General features: G+C 52.5%; 1 protein-coding gene across 1 annotated transcript in view; it reads left to right on the forward strand.

The window, feature by feature from the left end:
• The window catches only part of LOC114484280 (POC1 centriolar protein homolog A-like), a 51165-nt gene that overhangs the window by 5876 nt on the left and 30413 nt on the right, over window positions 1-14876 (forward strand). Inside the window, exon 3 of the mRNA XM_028479489.1 lies at window positions 122-220. Coding sequence (XP_028335290.1) covers window positions 122-220 — 99 coding nt within the window. The remainder of the gene's footprint in view (window positions 1-121; window positions 221-14876) is intronic.

Raw genomic sequence — 14876 nt, forward strand, 5'->3', positions numbered from 1 at the left:
ACCACAATCCCACCACTGGCCCAGAACTTTGGGGGTGGTCTCTGGGCCCATTTTCTCCATGGAGAAGGACTGGTAAGGGATTTTTCTCCCCCTGATTCTGTGTGCTTATTGGTCTCGGCAGGTAATGGTTTGGAAGAGTAACTTTGATGTTGTCAATTATGGAGAAGTCCTAAGAGTGCAGAGGCCCCCGGCCACGCTGGCCAGCTCCTCCAGGACTCTGGTAAGTGGCTTGACAGGCATATCCTGAGCCCTGTGACTGGTGGGCTGGGTCATGGTGAATAGCACTGGGCTCGGGGATGGTAGGGGTGCTGCAGGCTTAGGCCGGTCACCGGGAAGAGACTCTGGTAAGATCTCATCATTTACCAAAAACTTAAGTGCTTGTGGTGCTTTGTTTCAAATCTAGAATGAACACATAAGACATGAAGAGGCTGTTAGCACACACTGCTGGGTGCCTAGGCCCTGTACCGTCTGGTGGGGGACTGTTTCCATGCTGTAGGCCGTTGGTTGTTTGAGGCCTGAGGAAAGGAAGGACCCATCCTTTGCTGAGCCTTGGGCTTGATGTCGGGTTCCTAGAGGGTGCGGGGCCTGAAGCCACAGCTGGGACAAATGGGAAGGGCCCCAGCCCTGTTGTTCTTACTTCCTTTTTTTTTTTTTTTTAACCATGGAAAGGAAGTTCCTCAGCCACAAACCATTTTTAGTACCTTTGTTGGTAAAAGCTTTTTTTTTTATTCCTTTTTTTTTTTTTTTTAACCATGGAAAGGAAGTTCCTCAGCCACAAACCATTTTTAGTACCTTTGTTGGTAAAAGGGCATTCAGTGTTCCTGAATTAAAATAGTTAATATTTTTTTGACAAATATTTGGGGAAAAAAAGATAACTGATACCATCTCACTGAATAAGGTCACATTCAGCTTTGGCTAAAATAAACGGTGAAGCCAAGGAGGTGGAACTGTGAGGGTTGTAAGCTCCAGTGGCCTCAGGCTGCTTAAATCTCTCCCTCCTGGACCTTAGAGGCAGTGTGGCCTCTCCCACACGCGGAAACTGGCCTGAACAACAGGAAGCGGCTTGCCCAAGGTCCCCAGCAAGTCAAGGTTGGCCCAGAATAGAACCAGGAAGCCTCTGAGTCCATCCCGGGCCTTTCTTTGGCTCCAGCAGAGGGTCCTGCCCCACCCACGCCCCATCCTGTGTGTTGGGGCTCCCTCTAGGAACAGGCCAGGTTGGGATTAAAAGCTTTTCTTCCAAGGGTTGCCCTTGGCCCAGAGGTTTTGTTCTCCCTCTGCATTTGCTAAGGAGTGGCCGGTTCTCAGCTTTTGGGTTTGTTGTGGGGCGGGGAGGGGGTGGCTGGGTTGCCCGGTGGTGTGCTTGCTGCCATTTCGTCTTCCACCTAGAAAGGCATCTTCCAGACTGTGGAGTTGGGATCCTCTGGGGTCCACGCCCACTCCCCGACAGCTTCCCGTCCATCTCTTGGGTATTTACAGTGAGCCAGGCCCTGCCGAGGCCTTTACATGTACTGCCCTGTATATTCCTTACCTCATTAGGATGAGTGGGTAAAGTTACTGCTCTCGTTCACAGAGGAGACACCTGGGGCTTAGTTGCCTGCCCTGGTGCCTGGACCTGGGGACCCACCATGCTGGTCCCTCTGAGCAGGGCTGAGTAAGGTAGAAACTGCAGGTGGCAGAGGGCTGCCTGGAAGCTCTTTCCCATCCTGGGGGAGGGCCCTGCCACCTGTCTCTTGGGAATGGTTAGTAATCACCAGCAAGGGGAGAATCCCATGCTCCTTTTCTTGTAGCTATTGAGAAAGTAACTTGGACAAGCTGCCTCTTGTCCCTTCAGCCCTAGCTCAGAGACGGGGTGTGGGGCACCCTTGCTTCCCATAGCTGTGGGGCCTGATCATCTAGGAAGAAGGATGTGGGGTGGGGAAAGCCAGCAGGACAGGGCAGGGTAGGGCCTGGGTGCTCGAACCATCAGCCGGGCTCAGGAAAACCATTTGTTCCCATATTCCCCTCAGGCCCTCTGCCCAGTGGGCATCACCACGTGGGGCTCAAATTGGGGAAGGGGTGTGGGCTCTGGCTGTGTGGTCCCAGGTGAAACACCCACTCTTTGCAAGCCTCCATTTCCACGATGGGACCCGAATACACTCACAGGCTCTGAGGACCCCATGTGTGATGTAGGTGACCTCTGCTAACCTATGAAGTGACTTGACTTGTTAATCCTAAAATCATTCTTCGTTTGGGGCTTTTTCCTCATTTGTCTCAGGCCCCTTTGAGACTCTGAATTGACCTATAGGTCCTCCTCCAGACGCACTATGTCCACACATGCATACCACCGGTGTACCCTTTCAGGGGCTGCTCTGATCTCAGGACTCCCAGGTCAAGAGGAGAGCTGGGGAGGCTGTTTTGTTTTGTTTTGTTTTATAAACGTAACATAAAATTCACCATTTTGCCTATTTTTAAGCATACAGTTGAGTGGCATTAAGTACATTCACACTGTTGGGCAACAATCATCACCATCGTACACAGAATTTTTTCGTCTTCCCAAACTGAGGCAAGCTAGTCAGTATAGCACGGCTCAGTGGCTAGGTCTTCCCCTGAGTTGGGAAGGCAAGCTGGCGAGTATGGTCTCACCCGTTCTGCCCCAGGGCTTCCCTGGCGCCGAGATAGTACTGGTGACTGATTCTGTGGCTGGCCGGGGTGTCTCAGCTCCTCAGGGAGCCCCCACCCATCTAGCTCTGTCCACATAACCGTCCTTCCAGCAACCCAGGGGTTCTCACCTTGGCACGTCTATTCTTTGGGCCAGATGAATCTTGGCCCAAAGAAATCCTGTTCATTGTAGGATGTTTAGGAGCATCCCACTAGCTGCCGGTAGCATCCCGTGCCCCCAGTTGTGACAGTCACAGATGTCTTCAGACATTGCCAAATGTCTCCTGGGGAGCAGCACTGCTCCCAGTTGAGAATCACAGCAGTAATTCTTGCCTCGGAGTGAGCCCAGAAAGGGGGCTGCTGCAGCAGCAGGAGGAGGGTGGGAATGCGGGCATGGCTGTCAGGGTGGGAGGAGCTTAGGGGGGGCATTGAGGACTCTGGAGCCTGTGCTCCTGCTTGATGGGCCAGATCTGGGCTCCCCCACCAGCAGCTGTGGCCCAGCTCTCTCAGCCTGACTTTCTAACACAAGCCCATTTTGTAGAAATGTCGTTTGGCTTATCAAACTGTGGAATCTTCCATGGGTGATGGTAAACAACAAAAGAAGACCTTGAGCAACTTGGTTTTCTTCACTACACCTGGAGTGTGTTCTTACCCTTCCTGCCTGTGGGCTTCCCAGGCTCTGCGGTAGTACCTGGTGAGTGATTTGGTGGCTTGGCTTCTCAGAGAGCCCATGAGCACCACCACCGTGCCCAAGGAGCTCTCAAACCTGAAGGCCCCTCCCCCATCAGCTCTGTCTACACACTGGGTCTCAGATTCTAATGCCGCACGAGTCACTTCTGCGCTTTTGGGGATTTTAGGAAGCGCGTTGGACCAGGTGCTGGATTTTGAATTCTGGACCACATGCCTATTAGAGTTTGGCAGTCTAAAGCCAGAGGGGCAGACCATGGCAAAGGCAGCCCTGTGACAGCCCCTGCCCTGGACCCCTGCCCTGACTGTGGCATTCAACTCCCGCTCTTGGAATGAAGGCCATCCTTGAGCCCACTCTGAACAGAGCTCTGTTCACTGCCGGAGCTATTTTCAACCTCTGGTTGAAATTCACAGCTTATTTTTAGACACATTTCATGTTGAAAAGCCAAAGCCATTTCCCAGCCCTTCAGAATGAGAATAATGGGTTCCATTTTCCCTCTATTCTTGGCTGAGTTGCGATGAGGAGGGATTTCAGGGCTGTGACTGGGGAGCTTTCTCTGCTTGGAAGCCTGCAGAGGAAGGACTCCAGCCCATGCACTGGGCTGAGGGTGGGCAGGAAACTCCGTGGTCTGCCCCACGACATGCTGCATGGCTGGAGGAAGGTTGCACGGTTTCAAGCAGATGAGCCGCCTCCCAGAGGGGCTTGTGTGGGGCCCCACGAGCTGTCTGTGGCAGGGGCTTGTGCTGGCGTTTTCAAGGGGCTCCTGTTTAGCTCTGTTCCTGCTACAGCCCTCATCCTCTCACTCTCTCTGCACTCATCCTCACTGTTCTCACTCCCTCCTGCTGTCTCTGCTTTTTTGTCTGTCCCTGAGGCTATGGACCACTGTGTCTTGGCTGACCTTGGATTTGGCATGTGCCCCCCAAGTCCCAGCCGCTATAGCTGACTTCTGCCTCAACCACAGAAGCATCATAAAACCATTTTTAATAGCAAAGATGCATCTATTCTGATATAATCTTATTCTTGCCCTCTCTTCAAACATCTGAGAGCCTGTTATGCAATTGAGAAGGAAGGTTGTGCTGGGTGGGGCGGGAGTGGAAGAAGGCCGAATTCTAGGTAATTCAGTAAAACTAAAAAACCACTTCCTGAGTTCTCTGGGCTGGCTGCCCTCCAGTTCAGAGAACCTTGAGGTCTAGGGCCGAGGGCTTTTCTCCACTCACCTCAAATGGGGAGATGCCAGGTCCTCCTTCGGGAGATTTCGCGAGGTGGTACATGCCAAGCAGGCACTTGGAACCGTGCCCGGCATGTGGCAAGTGCTCACCAAGCTTTAGCTATTTTTAAAATGTTACTTTTCCTTCCTCTGTCCAACAGAGCTAGGCAAGTCCCCTGCCCGGGCAGGGGACTTAATGTGCTCCAAACCTGCTGCGGTGAGGGACAGCAGGCGGGGGTGGGGGCCCTTCTGACCGGGTCACATTTGAGGTTGACTCCGCTTAGCAGACTGTCCCTGTGAGGTCCACTGTGGCTTCTGGACTCTTGCGGGCGTCAGCTGTGCTTCCTGATGAGTAGCCCAAGTCCTCTCTGCTCGCAGACACAAAAGCAAATCCATGAGGTGGGTGGAAACAGGCCTCTTTTCCCTCCTCACCCCCTGACTCCTCAGGGCATGGTGCCCAGGACCTCCTGAGCCTCAGTGCTAGGACCGTCCCCAGGAAGAGGAGGCCAGGTTAGCCGAGGATATCTGGTCCAAGGTCTCAGCCTTCCCTAAGGATGGCCTGTTTCTTCTTCCTAGTTTCTCTGGTTCTGAAGGGGGAGCCCCAGACACCCCCTGTGCCCCCCTTCAGCTCCCACATTTCCATTTTGGGGCGCTATACAGAGTGGGCTTGACTTAGGGATTCTTGGGCCCTGATCCCTGGCCCAGAGAGTCTTGGCACTGGATCTTGCCTCACGCTGAGGATCTGGGAGTCCCAGGTGGCGTTTGCTCAAGATCTGGGTTCTCATGCAGGCACCTGGACTGAGGAGTCATTGGGTCAAGGTTGGGGAAGGGACCCGTTTCCACCTGCCTCATAGATTTGCTTTCTCGCTTGGGAACTTGGATGACTTGGGTCTTTTACTGAGAACACACATTTCTGGCTGGCATTTGCTTTTCGTAGTGAGGAGAAGTGTGGGTTGGTAGATGGGGCATTGTGAACCCCAAGTGTCTTAGAGGGGAGCCTCTCATTTCTCTACTTGAGGCCAGTTCTGGCTCTGAGTTCTCCAAGCTGTTGCGAGGGGCTCTTGGCAGCAGATCCTCAGTCAGAGGATGCCAGGCACACAGGCATCTTGGAAAAGTGTTGGTTTCATGGGACCCAGACTCCTAACACATCGGCTGACCTTGCCTTGGGCTTGGGGCATCTGTGGGGGTCGAGATGTGCCTCTTAATGTGCCGGGGGCTCTTGCTCTGCTGCACCCTCTGGCTGAATAGCTGGCCTTCCACAGTCTTCTTCCTCCATGTGAACGAGAGCCTGGTGAGAAACACAGGAGAGCAGACACTCCCTGGCCCCTCCCAGTACCTTCTTGCCTGGTTTGGCCATTGTTGGGCCTGGCAGGGCCTGGGCCTTGGGGGCTGACTTAGGAACAGTAGGGACTTTGTTTTCATGTTTCCTGGGACTTAGTGGATGACTCCCTTGGGATAATTCATTCCTGCCCGCTGTGCTGCACAGAGGAGAAACCTGAGCCCAAAGGTCACCTGCTGGTGAGTGGCCCAGGTACCAATCAAGCCTGTGCCCTTGGGTCTCAGCCCCTTTGTTAGCAAAACTAAGAGACCCTAGACTGGAAACGATCAAGAGGTATTCTCCCCATTTCTCAGTGGGCATCCTAGCCTCCTCCGCCCCTGGGACAGATATGCAGGCCCAGCACAGGACAGACTCTGGTGACTCAGAAACAGCTCTTCGTCACTTTTGTGTGTGTGCGCTTGTGTTGAGTCCTGGCAGCACCACCTTGGGGCCTCTGGTGTCTGCATGCCCCTCACCCTTGGTGAAATTTGACTCCCCGTTGCTGGTCCCCGTTATTCCCCCCACTAAGACCCCGAGGTTCCTGTTCTGTGAGGTGTCTCCAGATCACCTGGAATGGCCTGGGGCTGGCACAGTACAGGGGAACAATGAGAGACCTGGCTGGCCAGGTGCTTCCTGCGGTGAGGACAGCAATCTTACAAGGATGGCTGCCCTGGAGAGGATTCTCGGGCAGCCCTACTAGGGAGGTGGATGATGCTGGAAACTTCTGGCTCTAGGAGCCACTTTAAGAGCTTGGCTGGCAGTATTGCCCCTGTATCCTGTTCCAAGCCGAGGCTGGGGCCTGGCTGGATGTGGCACAGCTCTCCTGTAACCTCAGACAGGTCATCTGGATTCTCTGTATCCTGATTTCTCCCCCCAGAGTACATTACTTCTCTGGGCATTTTCCATTTTACCGGCTTACTCTGCAAAAGACCATCCTGCAGTGGTGTGGGCAGGGCAGGGCAGCCGCCGCAGCCTTTGCTGACCCTGGGCGATAGAGGTGCTCAGACAGATGCGTCACTCCACACTCAGATTGCATTTTCTCCACCTTTACCTGAATGGAAGTCGTGGAAAGTGCTCTAGGTTTCTTAGTTTCCATGGGAAGACAGAGGAGACTAGAAATATAGAAATATTTGTCACCAAACTGCGACATTTAAAGAAAGTTTCCTGCTTGAAACAGAGCACCCTTGGACAGTTGCTGATGGGTAACATGGCTGTGCATGGTCGAGGAGCACCAGATGTTCGACGCCCCTAGCAGAGGGGCTTCCTGGGCCCAGGGATCAGAGTGAGGGGCTGAGCCCTCCCCGCTGACCTGTTGTATCCAGTACTGGGAGGCAGGCGGGACGCCCTCTCCTTTCCTTCCAGAGGCTACAGCTGACTTACTAGGAGGTGGGTCAGGGCTGCTACCAGGCACATGTTAAATAATTACTGTGTTTACAAGAAGGGAGGGAGTTGCCTTTGACAGGCACGAGAACAATGTTTGCAGAAACGCATCAGGCAGAGTTACTGGGCTTCCTGACAGTGGAGTGAGGAGGCAGGCCTTTTAACATTTGACATTTATTGCAGCAAGCCTCTTGCAGTGGTTCTCAAACTTTAGTGTGCATCAGAATCACCCTAAGGGCTTGTTAAAATTCAGCCTGCCCCATCCCCAGAGTGTCTGATTCAGTAAGGAATTTACATTCCTAACAAATTTCTAGGTGATGCTGATGCTGCTGTTTGGTTGGAAAGCAGTCTAGCCAATTGACACGCTGGCAACGCGGGCAGGGAGGTGGCTGGAAAGAGAGAGTGAGTCTCTGTCCATCTTGGGAAGTTTCTATGGCTCATGGGGGCTACAGCTTGGGAGAGGCACCTGGAGAATTGGTGTCCCTTCAGCCCAGTTTGGAGCATTGTAGTCTTCCTCTTTCCAGAAGAGGAAAAGCGGTGTGGTTGGTTCTGATCTTGGTGCGGTGTTAAAAGAAATCCCAGTGCTGCCCTTTAGGCTCTTTAGACCTAAAGGCACTCTTTAAACCCACTGAGCTCTGTTTACAACTGGGCAGGCAGATGTGTGGTTTTATTACCAGCCAAGGACATCAGTTAGAGGATGGGACCCAGGGCAGCCCTCCATGGGCCTCTGCCAGGCCTGTCATCCTCTCTCAGCTCCTGTCCTGGCCATTAGTGCTGCTGCATCAGTTCAGTCATCAGTGCTTGAATCCATGTTCTCCAGGCCACCTGCCTCCTGCATTGTCCTGTGTCCACCTCTTACCCTGCAGATGGGGGTGCCTAGGTTGCCTCCCATCCTCCAGAGTCTGCTGGGCCTTTAGGGAAGCTGGCGGGTGAGTCTCTGACACGTGAGCTTGAGACGGCCTGGGTGCTTGTGGCCCAACATTTTAACCCCCAAGGTGGAGGTCTTCCTTGTAGAGCCTTTTGGGGAAGTGCCTCCAGGTAGCAAGAGCAGGAACAAGCCCTGAAACAGCGATGACAGCAGTGGCACCAAGAGCATGGGGCTGTGGGATGGGGCAGTAACTGAACTCCCTTCTCTGAGCTGCCCTTTTGAGGGGCTGATGGTAGTTTCCCGCCACCGGAAAATTCCCATCGCTTTCACAAGGTCCCTATCCAGAGGAGAATGGCACAATTCTTAGGAAGGAAGGCCTATTAATGACTTAAACCAACAGGGGATGTAGTCTCAAATCCAGGGCAAGATGTATTAAGATAGTCACAGTGTGGAATCCAGACAAAGCCTGGACGCCCTTGTGTCCAGCTCTGCATGCACTGGGACACACCTGGTGTGTGAACCTGGGTGCTCACACACACCTGTGAGAGCTCTCATCTCTTTCAAGGGACTCAGAGCTGTTTTGGGTTTCCTTTCCCCCTGGCAGCCAAAGCGTGGGTTCAAGGTCAGTGGAGATTCCACAGTTGCACATGGGGAATCAAGCCCAAATCACAGGACAGTGGGGTCCTGACATTGTGGTGCTTTACTAGAAGGCACACACAGCCCTGGGCAGGGCACACCGCATGCCTCAGAGTGCCTTTGTTTCCGCCCTGGGGCCACTGCAGTGATGCTTCCATTTTGGTGACAGCAATGATAAACATCCACAGCCTAGTTAGGCCACGCTGACAAGTCCCCTCTCCACAGAGAGCCAGCAGAGGCCATGCATGCGAAGTAGAGAGGGTGGCATCTGAGAGCTAGCCTGCCTCCCTCCCTCCCTCCCTTCCATGCTGCTTTCAAACCTAGAAACGTGAAAATGGAGGAAATGAGCCACAGGTGGAAATAGACCCAGTTGCTTAAATCTGACTGTGATTCTTTGGCTCCAGCCCCCTGTTCCCCAGCAGAGCCGCGCTCCTCCTTTTAGTCTCTTTCCAGATGGCACCTCCTCCATGCAGCCTTCCCAGGAAGGGCCGTAGCTTGTGAAATCTTCCTGCTCCACCTACCCAGAGCACTCTGCTTGGTGGAGCAGCCCCTCTCTGCCACAGTCAGTTTTTCACAGGCCTAACTTGTTGCCCTGGAGGCCTGAGGCCTCGGTCTCCATGTGGTGCCCAACATGAGTCTGGACACCTGAGCAGAATGCTCAGGAAATCAGAGTTCAGTGGACACATTCTGCTGTCTGTGGGCAGCGTGGGTTGAGTGTGTGAGTCTAGAGGCAGGCTCTGGCGCTTTCCTTTTGCCGTGTTTGATGGTCCCAGGCTAAATGAAGGAAACCACTTTCTCACCTGGTTTGTCTGTTTGGGGGCAGGTGGCAAGGGGTGGTATGGGCAGTGGAGGGTGGGAGAATCTACATGTCTGGGCTAGAAGTTTTAGTCCTTCTTTTCATTTTCAATGGAAAAAATCCCTTTTCAGCTTGTATTTTCCAGATTGGATGGCAGCGTTGCCCATGTGGTGTAAGGGTGTTGGATAATGCTTGTGTTTATGTTCTCATTGGTTACCATGGAAAAAATCAGAATAGATGGTTTCCATGGAGATTATCTTAAAATTAGTTTCTTTGAAGGTCCAGACATTGCTGCAGGGTTCACTGAATGCTCTTGGTGCCATCGGGGCTTTCTCTGCGGCAGTGCCAAAGGCTGGTCTGAACGTTTGTGGATTCAGCCTAATTTGCCTCCTGTGCTTGAAAGTGCCAGAACACCAGAGTGGGGGTGATCCTGTGCCTCACCTTCCTCCTGGGGTCCCGCTTGCCTGGCCTCAGCTCCACAGCTCATTCAAGTAGCCTGGAGCTATTATTTTTTTATTTTTTTTACCAACGACAAAAAATACCCTTTGTATTGTGGAAATTTTCAAGCTAGCACAAAAAGTAGAGAGAATAATATAATGAACCACCCCCCCCATGTATCCTTTACCTAGCTTTAGCATTTTGCCAATCTTATTTTGTTCATCTCCTCCCACCCTTTTTTAGAAGAGTTGGGATATTTTTGTTTAATCCAGATATGTTACCCTAAATAAAGACTTTTCTGGGTTAAATAACTGCAGTGCTCTTATCACATCCAACAAAATTAATATTTCCTTAATATCAGATGCCTAGTCCATGTTCACATTTTTCTGCATTGTGTCGAGAATATTGTTTTGTGCTCTTTGTTCAAATAGGGACGTGGGAGCCTTTGAAAGCCTACGTCTCCCCTCCTCACCATGGTCCTGCTACGTGGAGAGTTTGAGCGCTCTTAGCTTAGAGCTGCAGTTGGGCCGGGTCAGGCGGAGCCTTGGGGCTCCACCCTCCCACTGTCCACAAGGGAGAGTTGTGTACTCTGAGCTCCAGGACGCCCTTGTCCCAGCCTGGAGATGTGTCAGCGCAGGTGGGCCAGCTACTGCCAGCTGTCCTGGGGCAGGCGTCCGCTGGGGTGCGCTGTCCCTCTACACAACCTGCAGGGGGAGGGAGGGAGAGGGGTGATGTAACCTTGATTCACAACAGCTGTGTGCAACTTCATTTTCCAGGAAAGGGAGGCTGTGAGACACCGGGGTTGGGGTGGGGGGAGGCAGCCTCCCTCGGCTCCTCCCTGGGCAGCACCAGGGTGAGGGCTTTGGCTCATCGGAGGCCCGCTGCCTCTGCGGGGTAGGCAGAGCCGGTCCTGGTTATCTGTCTTGGCAGGCTCTGCTCGTGTCCTGAGATGCTGCGCAAAATATGAATTGGCGAGTGGTGGGAGTGGTGCCCGGGGATGGTTGGTGCCTCTAACACTCTCCATTGAACTAAGTGCAAGGAGAGTTTAAAATAGCCAGCCTTTGTTCCCGAGGTTTTAAAAATTCAACTCCAGTAGTTACAATGAGCTGTCTTCAAGTGGATCTATAAATAAACTGCTACTGTTCCTCTTTGTCACCGAGAGCTTCGGCGGCTTCCAGAGACATCGGCTCTGCCGCTCATCTTCATTAGATGCCTCTCATCTGTGGGGCAGCTGCGGCCATCAGCAAGCCGGGCTGACACGCAGAGTTTGTAATGACGGCCACACGTTCCCTTTTAAAGAGCCACAGTGCCAAGCCACAGTGCCCCATGATTGACTACACAGGGAAGGATGTAACTTTGCATTGGAGAAACCTGGCAGGGAGGTCAACATCACCAGTGATTGAGATCAACATCACTGATATATAAGATATATAAGACCTGTCCATGTGAGCCCTGTGGTGTCATGCACATAGCTTTTGTGGTGCTCTTGTCAAAAAAATGCATAACCTCACCCCAATTGTGAGAAAACATCAAACAGATCCAAACTGAGGGACATTTGGCAACAAAACTGACCAGTGCTCTTCAAAAATGTCAAGGTCACGAAAGACAAGGGAAAACTGAGGAACTGGACAGATCGCAGGAGACTAAGAGAAAACTGAATGCAGTGTGGGATCCTGGATAGGATTCTGGAACATCAGGATCCAAGGACATTAATGGGTAAACTGGTGAAGCTCAAATGGTGAAGCTTCCTTGGTTTGGTTAATGGAATTGTCCCAATGTTAATTTCCTGGCGTGACCATTGTACTAATGGTTATGTAAGATGTTAACACTGGGGGAGCCTTGGGGAGGGATATATGGAAATTTTCTGTACTATTTTCTTCAACTTTTCTCTAAGTCTAAAATTAGTTCAAAGCAGTTTAATTTAAAAAAACAAAACAAAAACTACAGTCAACACTTAAGCTTTAACAGAAGCCTTGATCTCCCGCCCAGGGTGTCTCGGTTCAGGTGTTTGTGGTGGGGAGGGCAGGTGTTTCTGTCTCAAGGTAGGAGGTAACTACCCGAGCTACTTAGCACCCAGCCTGGAGTGGGCCCTTAGTGACGTGTGTGGAGCTGAACCGAGCAAGAGCCGGCCCTACAGGAAACAGGTCGTGTTCAAAGAGAGTTCTTACAAAGGTATTGGTCACCAACATGGGGACCTCAGGGCGGTGTTGTCTGCTTGTGGACGTTGTCGTTTCTCAGAATGCTCCGGAGGTGCATCCTCTCCAGGAACTCTGGGCAGACTGGCAGCAGATGCTCTGCAGCATCGCCTCCTCCTGAGGCTCCCCTGGGCTGTGTGGAGGACCCCACCACTCTGCCCTGCCCTGTTCCTTTTCATCCGTGTCCCTGAGCCCTGGGCTCTGCCTTGCTGCCTATCAGCGTGTTTCTGGCTGTACCAGGCGTGATGACCTGGAGGGCTTCCACCCCTAAAGCCTGGGTTGGTTTTCCTCCACGCTCAGAACCAGGAGGGCCAGGACCTCCCCTGGGCACAGGAAAGTTCTTGCTGCATGATGGTCTGCTTGCTTTCTTATGGCTGCCACCAGTTTGCAACTGCTTAGCCTTCCTCTCCCTGTTTCGTCCTCCCCCGCTTCTCCCCACAGCTTCCCTCACGTGTCATTTCAGTAGGACAGTCCTCCCCTGCCCTACGTTTTTCTCCTGGGGGCATATCTGGACATTGGAATGACTTCCTGTTTCCTGCTTCTTACCAAGGCTGTCCTTTCATGCCTTTGAAACACATTTGGTTGTATAAGTCAGCCCTCTTGTGTGGGGAGAAATACTTGGAAACCAAGTATTGGAGAGCACGGCTGGGGAGTCAGCAGGAGATGGCTGGGGTTGAGCCCAGGAGTGGCTGACATAGCCCTGGGGGTGGGAGCCTCGGTCTTGCTTTGGGCCTGAGTGAGGAGACGGGGGTTCCATGGTTTGTGCATTTAACATCTCCCACATGCCAAGGAGGCCTGTGACCCACACAGGTGTAACAGGATGACAGAGGCAGCCGTGGCCCCTGCCTCAGAGGGACTCTCAAGAGAGGACTGTGAGGTAAGAAAATGGGCCAAGCTGCCTGTGGTCTTGGTGCCTGGATGGCACTGGTTCTGTGTGAGGAGGCCTGGGTCAGGCACATGGATCCCTCATCCTCCAGGTTAGACCCATCCTTTGACCACTTCACAGTTCTTAGTTCAGAGGATACCCTGTCTGCTTCCCGTTGGTGGGAGCCTGGGGTCACAGGGTGGCTCTCACACTGAATTGGGATCTGTCATCTTGGAGAGTCTGATTGAGTTCAAAGGAAGCTGTCCAGCCCCATCCCCCCGAGCCTCTTGGCTCACTCTCCTTGGGAGCCTGGTGTGGGGAACACATGGAGGCACCCTGCACATTCATACTCTAGACAAAATCCAGCAGCGGTAACCAAGCCCCACACACATACTTGGGCTGGCTTGGAAGAACACTGGCAAGATTGCCAAACAATTAGATGATTTTAAGAAACTAGAATTCCTCTTGGGTTCAAGACTATGTTTAGAACCAGAAGTTTCCTCTCTTGTTGGACTCCAGGCCGGAACCCTAAATTATAGGGCAGACAGGGCTGTAGTAGATCTAGTCCACAAATATGTGCGGGGAATACAGTACCAGGTTTCTTTTGAGCTTTGATTTGAGAAAACAGCTGTGTCTGTTTCCACTTGAGAAGCTGGAGCTGAGCAGAGCCCAAGTGAGCTCTGCTCTGTCCCCTGCTCTCCTCGCCAGGGCCAGGTTTAGCAGACAGGGAGGCAGGCGAACTGGATGCCTGTTAACTTTCCATGAGGCACATTGTCAAAGCCAAAGGCCTGAGGTGAAAACCAAGGAACGTCTGTGTCTGTGAATCTGCACCCTTGCTTAGCAGACTATGTGATGAGCAGTTCGATGAAAGATTAAGTTGAAAAGATTCAGCCATGGTGTGTGTGTCTATCCATTTCTTCGTTTTGCACTCAGGGTCTATACTAGGAGGGTAACTGGTGAGACAGTCCAGATCTTGGGCCTGGGTCACCTCTGGCTCCCCTCTCTGGCCAGACCCAAGCCTTGGACCAGTTAGTTCCTAGATACTTCTGTCTGTTACAGAGTTTTAGTTTCTGGAGCAGGCTGGGCAGGGGGCAAGGTCCGGTGTTAGAGACTAAAAGAGAAGGAGAAATTTCCATCTTAAGCAGGTGTTAATAATGGACCACCCCGCCCAACTAGAGGGGCCATTCTGTCAAGTCAGCTCATGACATCTTTATGGTAGAACTCCAGCCACTCCTGGCTTCTGACCAGGTGTATGTAGACCTCACTTGCTCATGACTGTCAAGCTGTGTATGGACCCCTAAACAGCTGAGACCTGAAGTTCCATAGACTGGGCAGCTGCTGCTTGGAAAACCTTGCTTGGGAATCTGCTAACAACTGGGGAGTCACTGAAATGTGACTCTGACCTTCTGCATTTGGAAACCATCATCCCCAGACCAATGGTGGACCTCACGGGCCTGACCTGCGGTCTTTAGCCTTGGGTTTTGCCCACTGGTAATGTCCTGTGGCGAGGCAGTGATTTTCACCTTGGGTGCAGAGTGGCAGTGATGGGTAGTGTCAAGTGCAGTGTCATGTGATGGGCCTGTTGGGGTCCTAGGGGCATTTCGGTTGTAACTGCATCTTTTTCTTTTTTAAGTCAGACTTATTAGTACATAAATAGTAACATTCACCATTTTAAAAAGTGAACCTGGGGCTTCCCTGGTGGCGCAGTGGTTGAGAGTCTCCCTGCCAATGCAGGGGACACGGGTTCGTGCCCCGGTCTGGGAGGATCCCACATGCCGCGGAGCGGCTGGGCCCGTGAGCCATGGCCGCTGAGCCTGCGCATCCGGAGCCTGTGCTCCACGACGGGAG

The sequence above is a fragment of the Physeter macrocephalus genome, chromosome 18 (genome assembly GCF_002837175.3).
Source record: "Physeter macrocephalus isolate SW-GA chromosome 18, ASM283717v5, whole genome shotgun sequence".
Taxonomy (NCBI): Eukaryota; Metazoa; Chordata; class Mammalia; order Artiodactyla; family Physeteridae; genus Physeter; species Physeter macrocephalus.